This window comes from Uranotaenia lowii, chromosome 2 (assembly GCF_029784155.1).
Source record: "Uranotaenia lowii strain MFRU-FL chromosome 2, ASM2978415v1, whole genome shotgun sequence".
NCBI lineage: Eukaryota > Metazoa > Arthropoda > Insecta > Diptera > Culicidae > Uranotaenia > Uranotaenia lowii.
The window spans coordinates 217211518-217237544 of record NC_073692.1 but is presented as its reverse complement, the minus strand read 5'-3'; the positions used below and the strand labels follow the sequence as shown (position 1 = coordinate 217237544).

At 36.4% G+C, this 26027-nt stretch overlaps 1 protein-coding gene across 1 annotated transcript in view; it reads right to left on the bottom strand.

The window, feature by feature from the left end:
- Nucleotides 1–26027, bottom strand: part of LOC129744568 (ubiquitin-conjugating enzyme E2 R2) — a 77490-nt gene that overhangs the window by 18948 nt on the left and 32515 nt on the right. Inside the window, exons 3-5 of the mRNA XM_055737154.1 lie at nt 15799–15885; nt 15500–15732; nt 15317–15431 (exon numbers count right to left, since the gene is read on the bottom strand). Of these exons, the coding sequence (XP_055593129.1) occupies nt 15317–15431; nt 15500–15732; nt 15799–15885 (435 nt within the window). The remainder of the gene's footprint in view (nt 1–15316; nt 15432–15499; nt 15733–15798; nt 15886–26027) is intronic.

Below are 26027 nucleotides of genomic sequence, written 5' to 3'. Positions count from 1 at the left end.
TGAGCCGGGCACTATCCTAGTTAATACCGTTTATTATTATAACTTTTCACTTTTCAACCATTATATGTAATAGAAATTTCCGTTGGTTTATAAATCCTAAAGCTTTTTCCCTCCCTATTTTTGAAAATAAAATCTAAAAAAAAAACTAAAGTTGCTTAAATTGAACCACTCGACAGTACAGACTTCCCTTATTGAAATTCGATCCCAAATTCTGCTTTAGACTTAAAATTCGTATTGAAACATTTTCAACTGATTTAACCAAAATTTTATCATCTAATGAAGTAAATATCCTGCATTCAGAATATCATTTTCCTAATGATCATTCTCAAATTTTCATTAAAACGATCTCATAGTTGAGTTACTGATATCATTGAGTGATTTTCTTAACATGAATATTTCTATGGTTTTAATCTTATCGTTATCCAGATTCAATTTGCTTTAGTGTAATCTCGCCGCTCAGTAGTAGTAGTAGGAACATGCATTAAACAACGCAAGTTTGTTTAAGAATTTAAAACAATGTGTCAGTTTAAGAACTTGTCTGAAGGAACAAGTTTGATTTCGTCAGAAATTCGAAGCCTGAGTCAGCTATTATTAATTCTTTATTGAACGAATCGGGTCCAAGAGTGGGCCTTATTCTGCGACGCGAATGAAGTGACTCGGAGTCACATTAGTCGTAGTCACGTGACTCTAGTCGGGGTATTCCGAGAGGCGACTCACTCACGGTGACTAGTTCATTGCCTCGGTGGCTTGATGTTCATTTTGACGTTCCAGAGGCAATGAACCAGTTTCATCGGGTTCACCATGCGAACTGTCAAGCATGTAAGGAACATTCAAAGCAGGTAGTGTGATATTCAATTTCTTGGATGACGTCACAATCATGAAGAATTTGAAAATAATGCATTTAATTTTTATGTAACCAAACCAAATGCAAGTCTTAGAAAATCATACCAATCTTTTTCGAATATGCTGTAAATCCATAAGCAGAATTCAAATCGTCTTTCGTTGTAGTTCATGTTGAGAATTGAGATTTGTATTCTGGTACAAGATAAAATTTCAGATTTAGATAAAAAATTTAAAATCTAAAAGTTAAATAGTTGAAGAATTCCAAAATTCAAATTTAGATTGAAACCTGAAATCTTAAATTTAGTTTTTTATAAACGATTGTCAGATAAATTTAATTTTTCGGTAAAAAAAATCATATTGATTCAAAACCCCGAAATTAAAAAAACAAACATAATTGAGAATTTTTTTTCTTATATGATTCGTAAATATTTCAGATTAAAAATAAGACAAATACATTCATAAATTCAAAGATAAAATTCTGATTTAAGAAACTCAAATTCAAAATTTCATTTAATATTCATCTACAAACCTCTGATCAATTTTAAATGATACGATTGAAGTTCATGTTAATTAAAAATATAAATCTATTATTAATACATATTTATATTTCAAAATTTCAACTAATAATAATAGATTATAAGTTGAAAAATCTAACTAACATATTTTTGATAGAGATTCATAATTCGGAATTGATTTTTAAATAATGAAATTATACAAAATGGGTAATTTTGGTAATGTTTTGGCCATAGCAAATGCATAATCCACTCTGAAAAGGTCACCACTTTGCATTTATGTAATTTAACCATTCTTATTATTTTAATAGAAACATTTATTTTTACAGGTGATTGTCTGTAATGATTCCACATAATGGCTTAAGTGATTCCAAACCATCAGTTCAATAGTGACTTCTCTTAATTTTCCATTTGGAAGATTTTTTTATAATTATTCAATTAAATTTCTGTGAATGTATCAAAGAAAAAGATCATTTATAAAATGAAAGTTTTTACAATTGAAATGCTGCTAGAAGTAAGTTGAGCTATAATAAACTCAATAGATAGAAATAATTTAAAAATTACGAGGCAAGCTAGAACAATGTAGGTATTTCATAAGTTTTCAAAATAAGTTTGACTTCAAATTCTAAATTCAAATGTTTAAAAATTGAAACATCATTTCCAGATGACAGATCAAATTCGCAAACTATTCATTTAAAATTATGGCAGTTCTGGAAATTTCATAAAATTGAGTTATTCATTCAAAATGCGAAATGTAACTACGAGCCTCACAATCAGTGCTAGGAGTTTCAGTAGGAAACTTTATGAGCATAGGAGGTGTAGGACAAAATCATCACCCGCAATGCTGGCCTAGCATCTCCTAGGGTTAACCTTCCCCAACTTTACTAACAATTCTCCAAAACCTCCTCACGTTTATGGATGGGTCGTAGAGATCTCTGCATCTATCTGTAAAGTAAACGTTGACTAACATACCTTCCCCTCTTCCCCACACAGTCCGCAGGGTTCGGCCAGGGCACCCTCAACATTCTGTGGGGGCTGGTTTTCCATTTTAAGAGATTTTTAATCTGAGGCAACGAAATGGGGGACTTAGCTTCTATTGGAATTATAAGTCAGGAAGTGTACCACAATCTCGAAATAGAAGATGTTACACTTCCAACCGACTGTAATTTCATAAAACGGAGAGTTGTTGCGTAGCGCCAACCGAAGTTTTAGGCGACTGTTCCTGCGAATGCGAATGCGAATGCGAATGCGAGATTCATAATTCGGAATTGATGATTTCAGAATACATTTCAAGCTAGGATTAAGGAATTTGAAATTTCAGATTCATTTATTTATTTATTTTTTAAGTTATTTATCTCTCAATAATTACGGATCCAATGACCGAGAAGGTTGAATACAAACTTTCAAGCTTATCTATCAAATTACTAGAATATAAAGATGATAAAATAATCAAATATTTAAAAATAAAAACAACGGTCTTTTTAAATTTTGTCATTTATAAATAAATTTAAATTTCCTGCGATTGAAATTAGTTTAATGAATCACGGATTTAATGGCTAGAGAATTTCAAATTTCTCAAATCATATTCACGGTAAAACCGCAATCGAGGAATCGGCATAAAAACATTTCTAGGAGGTTTAAAACAACAATACCAGTTGGATTTTCATTTTTCAACCATTCCACCATGCTACACAAACTAGTTGTGTCACGTTTTTGTGTTATGTTTTTATGGATTGCTTACTAATACAAGTACAAATAACGGAATACTTTACCTTAGCAGCCAAGTTAATTTATGCATTGACATTTCTCTGGAGTTCATTCGAAAATGACTTTTTCCCAACAGGCTTACATAATAAGGTGATGCAGATCAGACAAAATGCATGCATGACATTGTTAACTTTATTGAAAACTAGCTGATTTACCCGGCCTTGCTCGGGCTCAGATAAAAGATAAATAAAAATTGATTAGACTTTTCGAAATTTTGAAAGCTTTTTATTCATCGTTTAAAAAAATTTGACCAAGTTTTGCCATGTAAGCTCTGTAAATTTTGTGAGCCTTTTTAAAGTTTTGATTGGATTTTTTACAAAGTTTATCGTTTTAACATTATTAAAAAATGTCTATTTATTAAGTTTGCTAAAATAATGTGCCTTGAATGCCTATTCATCGAATCAAGAACAACATTTTAAACTAAGGTTTCCTGATTGCCCGGATTTATCCCGAATATTTGACACAAAATTTGAAGGAAATCCGGTCCGGCCCGGTTGACCGGATATCGTTGGATAAAGCCCGGATTTCACCCGCATTAATTCACTTTATTAGTAAAACAAAGCATAAAATAAAATTGATTTTTAAAAATTTCCCATTTTAACATTCAAAAAGGATATTTTTTATGGCAAGTTTAATCCTGACTTGTTTCTAAATTCTAAAATACATCAGCTGATGTGATTTGGTGAAAAAATATTAAAATTGTGTTCTTCTTTATTTCTGCTGAATAATTCCGGGGTTTGGACCAAATTTGCTCGGATATTGCCCGGATTTTGGGTTAAACATTTTGAAATCAACTACGCAGATTGTGCCAGAAAATTGACCAGATTTTTTCGGTCCGGATACGTCCGTAAAAATTCTGGCAATCTTATTAACCGTTTATTTTTTGAGAAACTTGAATAGATTTAGTCTTTTTATATAGTCTTCAAATGATTGTAATGTATTTTTCATCTTGTCCATGTGTTATCTAATGAAAATCCAATATCTTAGGCTTGTAAACATATGTACACGACCTCTTTTGAAATTATCTCACTTATCAATATGTATGATCTAACGTAGAGTAGTATATTTAAATTTAATTTGTACTTATGATGAGAATGCAACTTATCAAGATGTTAAAAGTTTCATTAATAGTTTTTTAAGTTATCAAAAAACACATCACCTCAGAACTGAAATCACGCATTTTAAATATTATAAAAAAATTATTTGAGTTACATTTCAATGTTAACTATTTTTTGACATAACTATTCCATTGATTATCATGGAGAGTGATTAATGTAAAAATCCTTAGAAATCATTCGTATGAATTTGCACTTTTACTAAAGGCTCTAGTTTTTTCATAATTGGATGGTAGAATTGAACACATTGATGACCAACAATAACTCAAAATATTAAGTGGCCACTGAAATTAAATTGTATGATATAACAACTTCAGATTTAATTGCTAAAAAGTCTTATGCGTTGGATTTGGTTTCAACTTTTTCCAGAAAATGCACGTTTAATTTTCTAACCTGCCTTTTGAATAAATTCCTACACAGCATTCAAAGCATCCCAAAAATATGAAAATTGTTGGTTCCTAAAAGCTGGAACATTAGTTTTTATTCAAAATAGTAATCCAACTGAAGAAGTCGATTCATAATGAAGATAAATCATGCCTTGTATTTATACTTCACCTACTGCATATTCTTGTTGACTCTCAACGCCCCCCAGCGGCGGTTGGGACCACTTTGAAAACCACTGTTCTAATCAATTTATTCGTAACATGCGATAAGTTTTTCTTATTCCAAAAGAAGACTTATTATTTCATCAAAGAACCACGTGCTTGTGCCCTGTGCAACGAACAGTAGACGAAAAAAAACCCGCCAAAAGTGTCGCCATTAAATTTTTGATCATTAGAAGGCTTTGATTTGCTTTCCAGTACACGTGAACTCTGGATGGTCGTTTCTAATACCCGGCCCATGGTGATGGTGAAAACAACCCCGCCAAAATAAACGAAAATCGGTTGGCAAAATGGGTGCCATGACTTTTGGTTCGTGGGAATAATAACGAAAGTTGTATGGGAGGGTCCCTTTTCTTATGTGGGAGGGGCTCAAAACTATTACTAAAACCTTACCATGGTCCAAACACATAACTGTACCAAATTTCAAGCTGATCGGTTAAGCGGTGTGGATTTGTATAAGGTGCATACAAACAAACATATATAGTCCAACTCATCTTTATATACCTATTAGATTAGATTAGATTAGATTAGATTAGATTAGATTAGATTAGATTTCAAACCCATTCACGTTTCATTTAGGATTTTAATCCATTATTTGTGTTTGCGTGTGACTCCAGCTATAAAATTAACACTCTTTGATACCAAAAAAGTGATATTTTTATACTTTTTAATCATTATTAAATAAATACAAAACTTTCTGCATCACCTCCCTTGGTATCTTCATTGAATTTTGTCGTTGTATTCATTTGCGGAGCAAAGCGATGAATTACGCTGTTGAAAAGTTTTGTTTTCCAAAAACAGAAGTTTGGGCATAAGAAAAGGTAATTTTGATTCAATGTAGCTTTTATTTATGACTTCATGTTAAATATTTCCCCAGGAATACTTGCGTTTTTTGTATATTGCAGTTCTGGATGGTGCGGACCTCGATACCCGTGTGTGTTTCTTGGCCAACACGAAAGAAACGACGGTGTAAGGAAGAGTGCAGATGTGGGAACAGGAAAAGTTAAGAATGAGCAGAAAACCGCCCCATCCATTTTGGCCAGAAGCTTTAGCAACAGTTGTCCCACTAGTAGCAGCAGGTCATCATTGGAAACAGCGGCATGAAGAAACTTCCAGTGTTACAACATCTGAATGATGCTAATAATTTATTGAAATGTTACTTAAATTTTTATTTTAGATATGAATAGTAAACGAATGTCTGCTTATTACAGAAAACCAAAAGAATCTTTTTTTTGATGATATGATCATTTATTTTTGTGTTTTTTAGATGGAAATTAAAAAAGAACTTAACATTTTTTTCTCGGATTTTACTTTCTGATCCCTGATGCTTGTGAACTCAAAATTCAGATCTTGAATTCAAATTTTTAAGTTATATTTTGTTTTCCAGGAGGTCAAAAGCAAGCTGTTCTTCTAAAGATACAATTTTTTGTTTCAGATTTTAATCCTTGTCTCACGGTACATTCTCCAACTATGAGTCTTATATAACTCAAAAATAACCAATAAGATTTTATAAACGACATAAAATAAAACTAATCAGTTTTCTTTATCATTTCCTTTGAATATTTTATCCTTTGAATTTTTTTTAAACCATTTAAAAATTGCTATATCAATCTGGAATTTAATTTCTGAATAGAAATTTTCAAGTACTTTTAAGCTAATATTTAGGATTGAAAAGTTAATACATATGTGCATTTGACTAATTGGTTTAGTTGCTTTAAACACACAAGATTGAAACTTTGATAATGATTGAAATGGAATTTTTTCAAAACAAATTAGAACCTTCGTGAAACACTTTTTTAAATATTTTCTAACTATTGAATAGTGAATCTTAAAGTTGAAGTTAAAAAAGTCCATAAATTCAACGTTTAATTTTTAATTTATTTTGTTTCGCTTCCGAGTCACTTGCGAAATAGGTTACGACTTCAAAAGTCACTTGCCACCGACTCGAGTCACGCCATTCGCCTCTGAGAATACGGTGACAGTTAAAAAAAGTTCATTCAAGTCACCTAAAGTTCATTGGAGTCACGGCATTCGCCTGCTAGAATACGGTGACTCTAAAAAACCAAGTCATTTCACGTCACTCGCCTCGCAGAATAAGCCTCAGTGTCTGATTTGTCAGAAATCGAAAATCGTTCGATATTTTGTCAGAATTTGAGAATAAACTCTTGAACTTCAACAATTAATTCGCCTACGTCAGCATTTGAGTCAGAATTTCGTCAGTTTTAGACAAATTTGGTCCAATTTTGACAGATATTTTGGAAATTGGAAATTGTTTGCCCCAATTTGGGTTGAATCGCTGCTTTTTCAGCTCTGAAAGATCAGAGTGTTTGAATTTAAGTAGAAGTGAAAAACGCTTCCAGTCAGAATGGCGAAAAACGTTCAGTTGAAGTTGCTACAAAAGAAAGAGAGGAAAATGATATTTTCAAGTCTTGTGGTGTTTCTTCAGTCACTCAAGTTTAGTTTCATGGTTTTTATGGATTTGAAAACCCAGGATCTTTGTTTAAGGTACTATTTTTTTTTCAATCGATCATTTTTGCACCCCTTTGGCTTTGAGGTCATCGAATGAAACTTTTCTCACATTTAGAATAACAATTTGAGACTATATTTTTATCTGATGAGAATCATATTCACACAAGTTTCTTTTTGTGTTTCAAAGGTTTAAAATTAAAATGCATATGTGGTGCAATTTCTGCTTTGCCTCTGACTTCTTTTTTAAATATTATTCATATTTATATTCATATACTCAAAACTTGATTTTAAATTATGATATAGATCTGAGACACTGATTGTAGTTCTGAATATAACCTGATTTTCAGTCTTGAATTCTTAAACTCTCATATATGCATCTTTATGAAATTTGAATTAAATTATTTTGTTATATTTTTTTAAATTTTGTATTCTATGTTTCAAATCTTCAGGATACTTCCCAATTGTCATGAGGTAAACATTTCTCGATGAAACACAAACCAGGCGATCAATGATGAAATGAAAATCAAATAAAATATCGATTTGACACAACAACACAATGAGAATCTAATTTCCGCGATGTTTGCACGTGATTAATTAACAATTTTTATTTGAAGATACCAGAAACTATCTTCTACGCAGGGCTTGTGATATAGCTCAGTTCGCAAGTCAGTTGCCTCCTGAGCCGATGTCCGCGAGTTCGAGCCCAAGAGTAAACATCGAACACAGTTGTACCGGATAAGTTTTTCATTAACTGTCCGCCAACTGCAGCGTTGATATAAAGTCGCGAATGCCACATAGGTGGTAAAACGACTATAATCGAAACAAAAAAAAAAAGAAAAAAAATCTTCTACGCAGGCAACATGGTTATTTGAAGACAGTATACTTAACTCCTCTCCAATTCTTTTACGCGTTCGAAATATTTTTTATTCTCTGGGATAGTATTTGAAAATAAATCGAATCATAGGGGCCCTCATTTTTATATGATTTGTGCTTACGTAAGAACTTTAACTATACACATAGCACACGACGTATTACAGGACACGACACATAACGTTCTTACTTTACGGAAAAAAGGATATAAAGTTACCTTTTTGTCGACCGGTTTCGGGCTTGTTGTTGCCCATCTACAGAACGATGTTCGACTGATTACACAAAGGATAATCACAGCTCCAGTTTCATACTTGCTGTAGTATTCGTCGAACGCAATTGGCATTATGCGAATTTTTAGTTGATCAGACTGAAGAGGGGTGAAATGATCGGCGGATCATCTTCGTTCATCAACGGTTTTTCGGCAGTGCTGATGAACATCGATTGCTAAGCTAAGCATTCAGATGTGATGTTTTTCGTTCAAACTTCCTAAATTTGACCTTTTTCCAATCGATGGAATGGTCAAACTTTGTTGTATGGTCGGCAACACTCGATTCATTTATCCTCCCATGCTCAACGGAATTTTGGTGTTCTTTGAGACGGAATAGGGCCCCCCCGAGAAAAAATGCCCTGGGCTCTCCGATGGCTTAATCCGGCCCTGGTGAGGAAATAACAAAGGTAGCTCCCCTACATTTTTTTAAGAACTGTAGTTGTAGCGCTGATTTAATCTAGCGTATGTCAGCCAGTCGTACTGGGGTCGATTCCCGGTATCGGCAAAAAATTTTTGGGTTCGAATCTCATGAGTTGGTAGATAAGGAGTGTATCGAAAATTATCTATAAACATATTTGGGCTTTCTTCTTACTAACGCGTGAATGCGCACAACTGTGCTCACCTGTATGTAGCATCTTGAACTGTCAAGAGTGAACCAGCGCTTTGTTTACGTTTGAAACATTCGTTTCAAAATATCCCCAAAATGTCGCGAATCAAAAAAAAAGTTAAAATTCGTGCGCTGGACACTTGGAGAGAGAAGGGCATCTCGATGAATGAAGTGGCGAAACGTTTCGGCATTCATCCGGCGAGCGTAAAATCCATCATCCACAAGTTCGGGGAACACTAAACGTTCGAAGATTTGCCAGGAAAAGGCAGAAAACCAAGCCCATCTGACGCAAATGTGGACCGTAAGGCAATCAACCGGAATCAATCGATGTCCATAGGGGATTTGGCGAAAAAAGCTGGGACATCGATCGAAATGGTAAGGCGGATCAAGAAGCGGAACATCCTGAAGACATAAAAGAAGCAGAAAGTGTCCAAACAAACGGCTGAACAAAAATCACGACTGAATCAAAGCAATCGAAAGATTCCTTTTAATTCAACCACGGTAAATGAAAAGTTCATATACCAGTATTTCGATAGAAGAAGGTAGTAAGTTGCTATCGAAATACTGGTATATAAACTTTTCATTTACCGTGGTTGAATTAAAAGGAATCTTTCGATTGCTTTGATTCAGTTGAAGCATTCAACCAAGTAGGCTCATACCACAACAGAGTGAAAAATCACGAGCCAAAACCAGAGCCCGGAAGCTGTATCATCGGATTTTGCAGAAGCCAGATGTGTGCATTCTCATGGACGATGAAACTTATGTAAAAGAGGATTCCAGTACTCTTCCGGGACCACAATTCTACACTGCAGCTATTGGGGGATGTGAGTGACCACGAGAAATCGATTGAGGTGGAAAAATTTGGCCAGAAAGTGCTTGTGTGGCAGGCAATCGCTCCTGCGGATTGAGGTCGGCGAGTTTCTTTACAAAAGGAACAATAAATGCCGATATCTACCAAAAGGAGTGTTTGCAGAAAAGATTGCTGCCACTATATAAGAAACATACCACCATCGTTCTGGCCGGATTTGGCGTCAGCCCACTACGCTAAATCCACTCTTAGATGGTTTGAGGATAACGATGTACATTTCCATGAGAAAGATATTAACCCACTAAACTTCCACAGCTCCGCCCCATAGAACGATATTGGGCTATCGTCAAGAGAGTTTTCAAGAAGGATGATAAGGCCAACAGGACCATGGCGGTTTTCCAGAAAAATTGGAATGCTGCGGTTAAGAAGTGTGATCAATCAGCTGTAAAATTGGAATGCTGCGGTTAAGAAGTGTGATCAATCAGCTGTATAAAACCTAATGAAACGCGTCAAGTCGAAAGTTCGAGAATATTACCAATAATTACCTTTTTACTTGTATTTCTTTATAAAATGTAAGAATAAGCTTTTTAAAACACTTCCGATTTGTTTCTTTGTTTGAATCATCAATAAAATCAATACAATGAAAAAAAAAAATGTGTTTATAACTTATTTTCGATACACTCCTTTAGGGAAGATGTTTTTTTATATAAGGTACACAAGTGGGAATGGTTTTTCGTATAGTTCAACTTTGAACTATCATTAAAAAATCAGCAGTGGATCAATTTCGATGAAATCGCATTCAATGTGATGCTGAACATGTTGTTTACAAATGCTGAAGAGATGAGCTTGATAGACGAAAAGCGAAAAAAGGTATCACGTGTATTGTTATGGACTGCTGGTGTATTCACTTACCCCGCTTTATGGGGTAAGTGGGGACGGTAGATTTTCCCTTTGATTTCTCAGAAAATTTTCAACAAATTTGTGTTTTCTTGGTTGAATACGTTACTTTATTGCTCGAACCATCCAAAATTTTGAAAACAAGTTCATGGTAGTGATAATTGTGTGTAATTTATGTTTCAACACACGAGATCCGATTTTATCGAAAATATATACTTATTCCAGAAAACACAAGTACTTTTCCCAACTTTTGATGATCCTAATGCTAAATAAAGCTAAAATGTATTGAATGAAGGAGAGAAAATTGAAAAAAATATCTAAATATCAAGTATGCATAAAGCCGTCCCCACTTACCCCAGGTAGGGTTTGGAGACAACATTTTAAATTTTTGAAAATAAACCCTTTTTTTCTTAATTTTTCTCATCGTTTCTTTTCCTAATTGGTTGTTTCTAATGTAAGGATTGTTTCAATGTAAACTCTACAAGGCTCTCGTCAAGAGCCAGCTAGTTTACGAGAAATTTGCTATTGAAAAAGATGCATATCAACTCCACATCGTAGTTAAAAATAGAAAATAAACGAAAAGTCACAGTAAACACCTGTTATTGTCGGAGCCGTATCTCTTTTACAGTCAATGGATAGATTAAAAGTAAATTTAACATTCTGCATTAAAAGTTTGAAAAAATAGTTGACAGTATTGTTTTAATAGCCACCGTCCCCACTTACCCCGGTGCACCTTAACTTAATAATATATTAATGTTAATTATTCCAGAGGGAATGCATCTGGGGTTAATCTGAAGAATCTATTGCAAGCGGAGTAGATTGCCAACCAATGCTCTATGGGCGAACCTCATACAAGCAAGCGAACAAAAATATTTTCATATTTTTTTCAACAATTTGATGATCATTTCAGCTTGTTATGATCAAAACTAGTAGTCTTATAGTGTTTTCGTTTATTGGCAGTGGCAACCTAGTTACCCACGAGTTTTGCCCTAGCTGCTGTTATTGTGTTCGTTTATTAATTCAGAAGTCCACTAGCTTTGCCCGAGATTTGCACCTCAAGCAGGCGGTTGCACCCCGTAAAAGTTGTCAGTGTTAGGGGTAAGCATAAGGGTGAGTATAGCAACCATATATTTGCATCGTCCCGGGTAACGATTCTGTTTGTTTATTCAGAAAAAGTTTTGCCCCCCGCTAGTGGAGATAAACGAAAACGGCATTAGATGATTTTTTTTTACGTTTTACGATTAAATTTTGATAGTGACATGTTTTGCTTGCAGCGCCTACATGAAACTCTCCCACAGTAAATGGACTGAAAACTTTCAAAGCATTCTAAATCTCTTCGCTGCTAGTAACCGAAGCTAATCTCTTCAAAACTCGTTAGGACATATGGAGATCCAATTTGGATAAAATTATGATTTCAGCCGGGACATATGGACGCAAAAAAGATCGCGTTTTAAAAACTTTGGAATTCCGATTTTTATTATATTTTCTTCTTTTTTCATGCGTTATCTTTTAAACTTCCTAGACGAAAAGGGAGAAAAAAAATACTTTATGACATTTCTCGCCGCCTTAGTGACTAATGGACTAATGCTAGAATGTTGCTAAAAGACCGAACAGGTCAGTTGTTGACAGACAGAAAAGATCAGCTCCATCAACCCTCATCTCGAAGCGCGAACAGTAAGTCGCATCAATGGCGTCAACTCGGAAGCGGAAATAGAAGCGGCGATCAAAGACATGAAATCCAATAAAGCGCCTGAGATCGATTGCATCCCTGCTGAAATGCTGAAAACCGACCCTGCCTAGTCAGCACAAATGTTGCACCGTCTCTTCGTTAACAATTGATGGATTGGGATACTGCAACATTCCCGGCCGACTGGATGCAGGGTATCCTTTGAAGGTCCCTAAAGAAGGAGACTTAACTGAGTGCGGTAACTGGCGTGGCATAACGACATAATGCCCACCTCGTTTGCTAGGAAAACCTGAATGTTTTGGCGCGTAGCATCGCCATGTTTATACTGGGCCGACTAAACCATGAAAACATCTTGGCTGCACTTAGACGACGACATTTCGGGCCAGGTCTTGCGCGACGGTGTATTGTCCGGGGTACGGTCTAATCCCGGTAACTGTAGGAGTGCGACAAGGGTATATTTTATCACCGCTACTTTTTCTCATCGTAAGGGATGAGATCCTGACAGGATCGACGACTGTGCACCGAACCGAGGATTGCCGTGGAATCCTTCAACAATGGAGCAACTGAACGATCTTGACCTGGCTGACGATATTGTTTTGCTCACCCAAAGATAACCGGATATGCAGAGCAAACTCGACGACCTCACCGAAAGCTTCAAGACAGCAGGTCTCAAAGTAAATGTCGGAAAGACCGAATCGATGGAGATCAATACAGAAAATCCCTCCAGTGGAGTGCTTCCAGTATTTTGGTAGCCAGATTGCGCCTGATGATGGTACCAAGAAACACATCGAAACCCGGATCAGAAAAGTCCGATTTGCATTTGCGAGTCTACGAAACATCTGGTGACCACATCACCAACAAACGAAAATTCGGATCTTCAACTCAAACGCAAATTCACATTGTTGTACGGGTGCCAAACTTGGTGCTCAAATGCGATAACGACGCGAAAATTGCAAGTATTTTTGTGAATCGATGCCTGCGGAATGTCATCCGCGCTTGCTGGTCTGACAGTTGGATCTCAAACGTGGAACTACATCGCCGGTGTCATCAAAAGGCACTTGAATCGAGATTCGAGAACGTTAGTGGAGTTGGATTGGGCACACGCTGCGAAGAGATGAAAACGAAAGGCGCTTGACTGGAATCCAGAAGGACATCGAAGGAGAGGCAGACAGCCAGAAGTTTGTGTTGGCGAAGCCTAGCCGCCGAAATCCGAATTGCCGACGAGAACCTCGACTGGGATCAAGTGAAGACGCTGGCTCCGGATCGTCAACAGTGGAGGTCTTTTATCCCGGCGCTATGCGCCGGAGAATCGAAAAAAATATTTATATGATACCTCCTACAGCTAAAAAAATTTAAACTTCTTCCAATGAAAGTGTCTACTTTTAATAAGAAATATAGAAAAACATATTGGTGGCAATTACTATTCCGGATTTTTGTCCGCCTTATATCCCATAGTGCTGTTTTGGTCTATCAAGGTTGAATGTCTTCCCTCGACGAACTATCGGCCGTGGATCCCCTAAAAGCAATTCGAAGGCCAAACTACACATTCATAGGCAGGACCTTGCATCTGATGGGGGAACCATACATACACTGTAAATTTTTGCTTCGATTTCCAGCAAAAAAAATTGCTGGAAACGTTCAGCAATCCAAATTTTTGCTGGAAACCAGCAATCGATTTTCTTATTGCTGGATTTTTCAGCATTCGGTTGTGTTCTTGTCATTTTTGCTGGAAAATCAGCAATCGGTTTTCAAATTGCTGGACTTTCCAGCAATTGGTCTAGTTTGCTGGAAAATCAGCAATCGAGTTGTCAAATTGGAGTCTGTTTGTTTTCGTACGCTGAAGCAAGGTGAGACTCTTTTTCACAAATTTTGTTTATGTTAATACTATTTTTTTTTATTTTCCTCTATATTCTAGCAACCAAACATCAAGTCAAGGGTGAGTTTGTATTGGAAAATAGATTTATTGGATTCATGAAAGGTATTAATCAAATCTCTATTTCAGGTGGCGAATGATTATCACATTGGCACAAAGCTGCCACCCCGGAGGCGGTGTTGGTATATGTCATATGACATATGTCTCTGCTAATTTATTTAATTCATAATAAAAAAAAATGGAAGATAATAAATGTTGTTTGTTACTTATCATGCGCACAGCCAGTTTCAATATTTAAATTCGAATTGAAATATAAATTTGATACCAAATACAGCCGAATGTTTTGATAGAAATAGCTGGTTTCCAGCAATCTGGATTGGTGATTTCCAGCAATTTGAATTGCTGGAAACCAGCATTGATGTTTGCTGATTTTTCCAGCAATTGATATTGCTGTTCATCGGGATGAATAAGCCAGTGATGCTTAAAATCCCTTGAGAAAAAAAAAATTGATATTGCTGGAAATTTTGCTGGAAAGTCAGCGGGACAAAAACCAGCAAAATTTTGCTGGTTTTCAGCAAAAAAAAAATTGCTGTGTAGATATATACATACATACAACTCGAGAACTGTAGTTGTAGCCAAAATTGGTTAGCTTTATCAAGAAATAAATTTTCAAAACAGTCTTCGAAAAGATTGAATAGTTCTTTTCTATAACGTCTGTAAAGCCTTTTCAATTCGTTATAAGAATAAAGGGAACATTTACTTAATCTTTTTTAATAACCTCATGTAGAAGGACCTTTTTACATTCATCCAACATGAATTTCTAAAAATGATGGAAAAAATGAATCCCTTTTTTTCTTACTGGAGTTCAAATGTAAAGAAATGCTACTTAAGTATAACAAATGTATTAGAAGATTTCAAAATTGAAGAATTTATCACAGGAAATTTCTTCAATGTTGTTTTCTGCACTTGAATTGAATAAAAAAAATCATTTTACTCACCTGTGGTTCTTGACTGCTCGGTTTCGTCTTGGATTTGATACAATATTCTTCTAGCGTTGTTGGCACGATGATACCTTCCTTCTCTGCTTCGACTCTTGCGGCTTGTGCTTGTTTCCTAAAATTATAAAAAAGAACCGTGGTTTATAATTTACATTAAATTCGGAAACAAATTTCCACACTTACCTAATAATATTTGGATATTCATTGTCCTTGCCCTGTGAATCCCGCCATCTCCTGTACATGACCGATGCGTCTACGTTAGCTGGCGAAAAAGTGTTTGGCTCATTGAGCAGGGAGATCACTGAAAGCAGGATGGTTCGGACGTTCTGGGTCGGGTTCCATCGTTCACAGGGCAGCTCGCCACTCTGGGGATCATCGACCGGTGGATGAAGGATCGAGATGCACAGATCGCCGTTCTAGAGGTGAAAAAGAAAAGCCGAGTTAGGCCACTCCACTTCGAAAAAGCAACAAAACAATCATACCTCATAAACATTTGGATGCCAAACTTTTGTGAGAAAACGTATAGATGGTGGAGAATATGGATAATCTGGAGGGAATTTCATGTGAGCCTGGAAAATTAAAAAAGAGAAACAATTTTTTTAAAAACGAAACCAGAAGCAATCAATCAATCGAATATGAGTACGCAATCCTATAAAAATAACGGTTACTATAATATGTCATTGAGCGAATTCATTGATCTCGCAATCTATAAAAGGTAACCCAAACAGGGAAACTACATACAATACAAACAGTCAACGCTCCCAAGCCACAACCAGTGCTATATACATAAAATCACTAGTTCAGGGTCGAATTTGCCGTAATCGGGTAGCAGTAGCGCCAGCCGGCGACTGAGGAGCCCTACATGAGACATCATAGAGCAATACCTAGTAGTAGCGTTGAGGTATTATTATTCATTTGCATTTTACTGACTGGTACTGGTACATTTTGTTTTGCCCGCCTGATTGCGAACTGCAAAACATCGATGAAATAGAGATAACAGCACTACGTAGCGATCTGTATACCTGCCTACATATAGAGTGGTGTGCTATCGTAACAAACATTTGGTGGCTCTCTCAGACAACGTGAATCGCGTCGTGACTGTTTTTCTTCCTCAATGGAATTAATGTGACTTGCCTCAACTGGGGCAGCTAAGTAGCTTACTTTGTAATGTTTCACAAAAATAAAGCGTTCCCATTTCTTCTTTTATTCCCCACAATGAATGTAAACAGAAGCGATTTCAGTTTCCATTTCAAATGCGTAGCGGCTGCGGGGATGTCTGAATCAGTTTATAGGTATATTTCTGATAAAACATGGTTTCTCTCCAAAGCGTAATAAAAAAAAACCAAACAATTCTACTTCATGTATGCGATTTTTATTACCAAAATATATTATTCCATATTTTTCCTATAGGGGAACCATTTGATCTTGCTTTAATTGATTCTATTTAGACTTTAAAAATAGCCAATATCACAAGAGACTAATCAGACATTAAAAATTGAGTTTTTTTATTTACAAAAAATGAGGCTCTTAGAGCCAGAGGGGTTTTAGTGTAGGAAAGCTGATTTCGAAAAAAAAACTCACTCGAAGTTCAAACAGTTCCACTAAATTTTACAACCATTATTATGGAATATATAAATGTACAACAACTTTGTGAATAAAAAAAAATATTTGACATATTTTTGGAAATAAATGCATCTTTGATAGTCATTTTAGCAATTGCATATTTCCAATACTTGCACTTAGATCCAGATTTCAGATTCAGATTTCAGAGTCAGATGTTTCGAATCGTTCGGCAAAGAAAGTTTCCTAAAATCGCATGTCGGAAGTAATAAACGGGTTAAATTCATCGTTGAGCTTAGGCATAAGCATCAGGAAAATCTTTTCTGATTAAAGTTAACACAGTGACGTGAGTGCGGAGTGGTTATTTTGAGTGATATTTTTCGATAATTCCCCCCAGTAGGGTGAAGAGCTTATAGATAGTCCCCAAAAGATATCTATACGAAGCACAAACAGTGTGCGTGAAGTCCCGTATATCGGGCAGCCTATGTGAAGGGCTCAAAATTCGAAGTAGTTTTGCGCGCGCTAGTGTTTACGGGTACAACGTACAACAAACGGAACAGAGTTCCTTCGAAAAAAGAGAGTAAGCAATATAAAAAGCCCTCAGCGAAAGCTCGCTCATGCTATAAAAAGCTTACTAGAACTCTTGCTGTGGAAAGAGAGGAAGAGCGCGAGTGCGTCGAGTGGCGCTCCGGTTGCGCGTTGCGGAGAAAGAATAGAGGGAAGAAGCAATTGAAAGCACGTGTTTTGAAGTTTAGGTTGGGATTAGAGCAATCTAATTTACCTCTGCTGCTATTCTGGGATCCGGGTAGCTACGAGTTGCGTGGCATATGAGTGAAATCCTGGGTAAACCGATTTGAGCTGCTGCGCAATTTGACACACCTCTTGAGAAATTTGGTACCCTGGTAGTGAAACATATAAAACGTACTAGTTACTAGTACCCTCCTCCCCCCCCCCCCCCCTATTTTTAAATTGTGGATCTTGGGAGTGAAAACATACAAAGAAGTAAAAGTAAGAAGAACTAGCAGAAGAGCGCCATGGTTGGCGCACCCCCCGGGGGTGGGGGTTCCACAACACATGTGGATTCATCCCCCATCCCCGACGTTTGATGGGCGCAAAATTTTTTTGATGGTGAAACGATCTGGAGAAAACCCAAACCCTCTTCCCAACAACCCTTTTTGGTTTTCATCGTTAATTGAAGCTAAATTAGGAAAATCCTTGAAAACAGAGATACAGATGGCGATAGATAGCAGGGGCTTAAGTTACACACTTAGCACCTTCAACCCTAAATTGGCAGAAGAGCTAAAGAATATCAAATAACTAGACATAAACACAACTGTAGACATTATTGAACATCCTGGTTTGAATAAAACATTAGGACTGGTTTATCAACCGGAATCTACTAACATCACTGAGAATGATATTTTAGAACAACTTAAAGATCAAGGTGTAATTGCTGTGCGAAAAATTACAAAATTTATTGAAAAGCAACCAGTAAATACACCTCTAATGGTATTAACTTTTGGCAGCACACGTTTACCCAAAGAAATATATTTTGGGTGGATGAAAGTCGCTGTACGTACGTACTATGAAAGTCCAATGATTTGTAGAAATTGTCTAGAATACAGACACACTAAAAAAAGATGTCAAGGAAAAACCCGTTGCACCAGATGCTCTGGAAGTCATTCTAATACAGACAACGCATGCAAAGAAAAATTCTGTTGCCCACACTGCCCCGAGGAAAATAATGAACATTCCGCGGCGGGGAGGAAATGTCCTCTTTATCGCCATGAGGAAGCGGTTATTCGTGTTAAAACGGATGAGTCCATCTCCTGGGCGGAAGCTCGGAAGAGGGTTAGCTTGCCAAACGCTAGACCCACATATGCGTCGGTTGCCGACGCGGACAATGTTCAAAAAGATAAGCTTATTGAAACGCTGGTTGCCAGCTTGAAAAATCTTACGGAAAAAGTGGACATCCTAATGAAAGAAAACGAAAAATATGCTAAGATAGAAACGGAATTCTCTATGTATAAAGAAAGAGTGAAAAATTATTTACGAGAACACAATATTTCGCCAGCTATGACTCCAACTAAGGAGCGCAGTCAAGCTACTACTCCCACAAGCCGATCCGGTACGACAACACCAGTTTCAAATCAACAGCAAGAAAATTTTCACAAAGCACTTCAACAACAGCTTCAAAAACAACAAAAACAAGAGCAACAGCCTAAATTAGGATTTCAAGCACCAAAATCAGTTCCAAAAAAACCTACAGTTACCCTGCCACCTCCAATGTCTACAAGACAAACAACCAAAACCAATCAATCGCAATCGAAAAATTCTGAGAAACCAGGAAAGCGAGGACCACAATCTCCGCTAGCAAACAAAAAGAAAAATAAAAACGCAAAACAAGAAGAGGAAAAAGAGGAAGAGGAAGAAGAAACTCTAGAAGATTCGGATGATGGAATGGAACAAGGAGAGCAACGAGAGGAACAACAAGGATCCCAATCTAAGGATCAGTTTTTTCGCAAGTAAACTGAGTACAGGAATTGAATCAACAACGTTCACCTCAACCACCCAACTAGCTACCAACACTAAAAATACAAACAGGCATCAAAAACTAAGGGAGCTTCCAGGCCATCTGTGGCACGGGATCTCCGAAAGTGTAGTACGGATCCCGGGTAATATGTGGGATGGCAGGGGATCCCTCCGGGACGCAATCCTCATACCCGTCGAAGGTGAACCTCCTCCCACAGCCCAGATGTGTGCAACTTTGTCCCAAAGCCTTCGCCCCCCGTCGGCTGCCTGGCATGATCCTGGGACGCCAGATGTTCGTCGGGAGTGTGCCGTACGGGGGCACCCGGGACATTTGCGGGTAAGTTCCTTAACCAACCCCCACAGAACAGTTTCAAACTCGATCCACCTTCACAGATCATCAAATAACCATGCGACACTATGCGACCCTGGTGAAGGCACAAGCAGAGGACCCGCTCGAACTACACCAGCAATGAACCAAACACTACTTTTATCTCCGCCTGCTCAACCGGTCTACACATCTCGACCTGCTAGGTCTCGAGGTCAACATCTGATTTTCCAATGGAACATCAGAGGCTTCTGGAGAAATGAAGCGGAACTAACGAAACTGCTGTGGGACCACCTACCGATAAGTATAATGTTTCAAGAAACCCTGACTGACTCTTACAACTCCCTTTTGGAAAATAACTACACTATTTATACATCCAAATTTTGTCCCAACTCCAAAAAAGGACATGCGGTCTTGTGTATTTTGAAACAAGCACCTCATGAAGTTCTCGAAATAGATTCCATTATTCCTGCGGTGGCAGTCAAGTTACTTTCCCCGATAAAAGTAACATTGATATGCATATATAATCATTTAAAATCAGGCTATCATAACACAGCAGACAGATCACTTAGAGCATTGATGGAAAACCTTAATCCCCCCTTTCTTGTTGGTGGAGATTTCAATGGGCGTCATTTCACGTGGGACACTTGCACTAACAATATGGGTGACAAAATTTCGACATGGGCAGCTGATCACGAAATGGTTCCACTAAATGATGGCTCAATAACAAGATTTAGTCCAACTCGGGACTGTCAAGACACCTCAATTGATGTTACCTTTGCTTCTACATCGATTCTTAAAAGGTTGAAATGGTCAACCTATACCGATCCAGTAAACAGTGATCATGTTCCAATTTCGGTTACTCTTGACAGTATTTGCCCTGAACTACCTGTCGTAGAAAAATGGAAAATCAAAGAAGCCGATTGGGAGAAATATCATCTTGAAATAGGCGATGAACTCCTCTCCGTCTCGCATCTTAACGTAAAAAATATCACTCAAGCTATTTTCGAAACTGCTAAACGTGCCATACCTCGAACGACAGGAAATACCTCTCCAAAATACGCTTCCTGGTGGACTGTAGAAATCAGCCAACTTATCCAAAAACGAAAAGAGGCATGGAAAATTCTACTAAAAACTCTTAAAACGGATAACAGTTGGAATGATAAAAACGAAAAATTCAGGAAAGCTAGAGCGGAGGCAAAAACAGCAATTGTTAAAGGAAAAAAGAAATCTTGGGAAGAATTTGCCAGTTCTTTCAATGCCCACACACCAGCTTCTGTTATTTGGAAAAGGTTTGAAAAAATTACCGGTAAAAAGACTTACAATAAAATGAGAATGACTATCAACGGAAATCTCACGGAAGATACTCACGAAATTGCTAACCACTTAGCCGATACATTCCAAGAAAGCTTCTCTTTGAACAACTATCCAGAAACTCTAAGAAGAAATACATTTTCACCTCCCCCTTTCATCGCTACCAACGAAATAATGGATTCAGATTTCTCAGCCATTGAATTGAATGTAGCGTTAGGTAAATGTAAAAGTAAGGCTGCAGGACCAGATGAAATCACGTATAGCATGATAACTAACATGGCACCTATTGCAAAAAAGATTGTACTTAATCTATTTAACGATCTGTGGCGAAACGGAGACTATCCATCCGATTGGTGCGAAAGTAGAATAATCCCAATACCCAAACCCGGAGATACCAAAGGTTTTAGACCAATTTCTCTAACTTCATGCATGGCAAAAATTTATGAGAGAATGATAAACCAAAGATTACAGCACTATTTAGAGAAAAACAAAATCCTTCACAAAAATCAACACGCATTTCGAAGTGGTAGAGGTACCACGAGCTATTTGAGTCAATTAAAAGACATATTGACAGAACATCGTCAAGAGAGACAGCATTCGGAAATTGTTTCCTTAGATCTATCGAAAGCGTTTGATCGCACATGGCGTCCAGGCATTTTACAAGCTTTGGAAAAATATAAAGTGGGAAATAGAACCTATCAAATGGTTACAAAATTTTTATGCAACCGAACGTTTCGAGTGGTTGTTGACGGATCACTTTCCTCCGTGCGGCCACAAGAAACAGGAGTACCACAAGGTTCAGTGATCTCACCAACTCTCTTTATACTGGTCATTAACGAAGTTTTCAAATTAATTCCAAAAGGCATCATGGTGTTAATTTATGCTGATGATATACTGCTTATATGTGGAAGTAAGTTCGCTGCAATTTGTCGAAAAAAACTACAAAAAGGTATAGATACTATAATCAAATGGACCGACAAAAATGGCTTCACGATAAATGCAGAAAAAAGCTCCCTCCTACACACATGCTCAAACACGAAAGGTCGCCACCATTTCTTTAGAATGAGAAATCTATCGATAAACGGAACAGAAATTCAGCGAAAAAGAAATGCACGGATCTTGGGAATTAACTTAAACCAAAAAGGAAATGCCAGCGCCCACTTGAAAGTTTTAAAAAAAGACTGTGAAATTAGGATAAGGTTTTTAAAAACTCTCAGTAGCCTCGGAAGTAGAGAAACACTTATGAAAATTGGTTATGCAACTGTGATATCCAAGCTGTTTTACGGTTTGGAAATTTTTGAACCACACGAAATACTCACCCTGAAAACAATATACCACAACATGTTGCGAACTGTATCCGGTGCATTTTATACAACGCCAATAAAAGCGCTCTACGTGGAAAACGGAGTACTTCCTTTCGAATTCCTTGTTGCTGAAAATTGGGCAAGGAAAGCTGCATGGATTGCTGAAAGAGCACAGCATAGTGAAAATTTTATTTTAAATAGAGCCAACAACTTACTGGAAGGAACATCAAATTGCCGTTTACCTCCTATAGCAAAACTTCGCTCCGAATTAACCAGGGACTGGTTTGAAAATCCTATTATAATAGATTGGACTATCAAAAGGCAATATAAAACGGGTGGAAACAAGGCAGCAGCAATTGCTTTATTTTCAAACTTAAAAAATACAGTGTACCCCCACAAAAGAGAAGCCTTCACAGATGGATCTCTTTCAAATGGAAAAGTCGGTTTTGGCGTATTTAGTCCAACCGAAAACAATGTTTCTAACAGGCTACCTGACACTTTTTCAATATTCTCGGCTGAAGCAACAGCGATTGCGCTAGCTGTAGAAAAAGCGAGTATTCCAACGATAATATATTCTGATTCAGCTAGTGTACTAGAAGCCTTAGAATCTGGGATAAAACATCCGATTATTCAAGATATTCAAAAACATAGAAACAAAGGAAACGTGACATTGGTCTGGATACCTAGTCACGTTGGCATTCTTGGCAACGAAAAAGCAGACAAATTGGCAAATTTGGGCAGAGAAGGAGAAAGGATATCCAGAAAAACACCCAAGGCGGACGCGCTTAAATGGGTTAAACATCAACTGTGGATGGCACATGAACGAAATTGGAAAAACGAACAGGAAACAACACTAAGAGAAATCAAATCATCAACATCGAAATGGATAGACACGGCGCTGAAGAAGGACCAGAAAATTCTTACAAGGTTAAGGACTGGACACAGCAAGATAACCCATAAACACATATTGAAACGAACTGAAGCCCCAACGTGTGTAACATGTGGTGTTTTAATCACAGTTAAACACTTATTGGTGGACTGCAGGAAGTACGACATGCAAAGAGCTAATATTTTTCCCGACGCCGGAGGTGGACTAGTGAATATGTTGAAAAACAACAAACAAAGTGAAAAAATAGTGATAAAATTCCTTAAGCAAAGTGCATTGTACGACCAAATTTAAGAAACTCTGTAACGTCCAGTATTTATATATTAATACTGAGGGTGAAAACTGAAGGTTAATCCCTCAATAAATAAAGCGTAAAAAAAAAAAAAAAAAAAAAAAAAAAAAAAAAAAAAAAAAAAAAAAAAAAAAAAAAAAGTGATTCTTGTCGAGTTTTGTACCTAAAATGAAGAATTAGCATGTTGAAATGCAAAAAAAAGGACAGGAAAACAATAGTAGGAATCGTAATCTTAATTCTAACCTACCAAATGTGTCAGTTGGTGAACGAAAATTGCCACATTTTTCTCACTCTTTAAAACAACTTTGTTTTTTTTTCATGAAAGCTTTTTTATTTTATTGACGTTTTGTATCATAAATTCAAATTTTGCAGAAAGCTTTGTGTTTTGGGAATTTTGAATTATAATTTTTCACCCTGGGCTCCAGACTGGTATCATCTTCTGTCTATGGAGCACTACGATGAGGGGGGTTTCTATTTTGTGCAGGGGTAGGAACATTAATCCAAGACAATGGTATTATGTCTGTGGTATCCAGATTGCTGATGGTTATATCAACAATATGTGCCAAAAATTGAAAGAATCAATGCTTAAATGGGTACTGAACGGCAACAACACCCTACATCAAAATATGGACTTAAAGCACAAAACTTTAAAAAAATCACGGTGATGTTTATACTCAGTTATGCGTTTTAATATCTTAGAATAAGACTAATGAAATATTATTTGAGTTTAAAAAGAATAATTTTAGCTAATTCAATCACCTAGCAGTGATTTTTAAGCTACCTTATAATAAAAAAAGTCGATATCAGTCCACTTGATACTTCAAATATTATCTTCCGATTGAAAATATAAATATCATTGAAATATTATAGTGAAAATCCACTTATTTTCTTGCTACTTGATTGTACTGATTTCTATTCAGGTTTGTATCGACAATTTTTTGTAATTTCTCTATGTAATGGGCTTCAAAATAATTCTACAATTCAGCCGCTTTACCAGGTGTCTGAGAAACTTTTTTGATTATTTTTAAGCATGCGATTATCCTGCTGCCCTGATTTCATTTGTGCTGTATAGCCTAAAACATCCATAGGCGCTTATTTTTTCGTCCATTTGGAGCACATCGTGAAATTTTAATGACCCTTTTCTCTAAAAATATAAAATTTGCTTCTATAGAGCGATCTCGATACTCTATACTGTATGCTTATTCTAAACAGCTCAGCTGTGAAAAATGAACGTTCATTTTCTAAACGAAAATTTTCAAATTAATTTGGATAAATTCTCGATTTCAAATCCGTAACTATTAACCCAAGAGTTTTCTTTGTTAACATTAAAAAATAGAAAAGTGTATAACTTTCAAAAATTCAAAAACAACACTGCGAATTTTATACATGTTCCACATCAATGAAAATTTATAATTAGGTATATAAATGATTTGCCATAAGCACGAAACAACAATTTTGAACTATAATTTGAAAAACTATTTTTTCTTTTGAGCAACTGAAAAAAATAAACATGGCGTGTTGAAAGGATTTTACATAAAAGAAGGAAATTTTCAAATTTAACATTGAAAATATCACGAGTGCGTAAGTATGCGAAGTTTTTTTTGTACACGGTTCATGAAGTTATGAATTTTCACATGATGTAAAATTTGTTACTGGGACTTGCTGGGAACATAAACAAAAACACTTATTTAACAAAAACAAGCTTTGAAAACTACAAACAAAATAAAGAGTTTTTGAAAGTTCCATATACAGTACCCGAATTACTTTTTTGCAACCACTTATCCCTAAATATAACATTCTAACATTCGTTTAAATTCTCCTTTTCAAAATTTATTGTTAAGTCACTTCTGAAACCAGTAATCACATGTTAAATTGTTACGCGATTTTTATACAGTTTGTTGTAAAATTCCAGTTGCTTAAAAAATTGAAGTTCCGAAAGCCGCTATTGCTCGTAAAAAACTAAATATTGAAAAAATGACTGGTACATGGTGTAAAATGTATTCGAGAAACAAATAAACAAAAAATCATAGTAATAGTTCATTTTTAAATTTTGACTTTTGGCCAGGTTTTTGGGTGAAATACTCCTGTGTGCGTTGGTTGGTAACAATGAATGCTTATTTCAAACGCCGGTTTACATAAACACACAGCGCTCGGTACATCATTCGACAATATCCTTGCTGGCTGATTGTTTCCATCTGCTTAGTCTTGTGACAGGATATGGGATATGTTTTTTTGGTTTATTTCAGATATATACAATGCGGTTACGATGGGAGGACCGATGCCGAATCTTATACCGATAATTTCACCTTATAAGAAGTTCATTATTGGAGTAGGGTTTCATTTGTGGGTGTATCTAAGGATTAAACCAAAATTTATGTTGAGTTTTAAATTTACTCTTAAAAATAATTTTTTAACACGAAATTTAAAATGTTCAAAGATGAGTTTTTATTTGATTTAGCAAATAATCTGAATAAAGTTGGGCAAAATCCGGGAAGTTT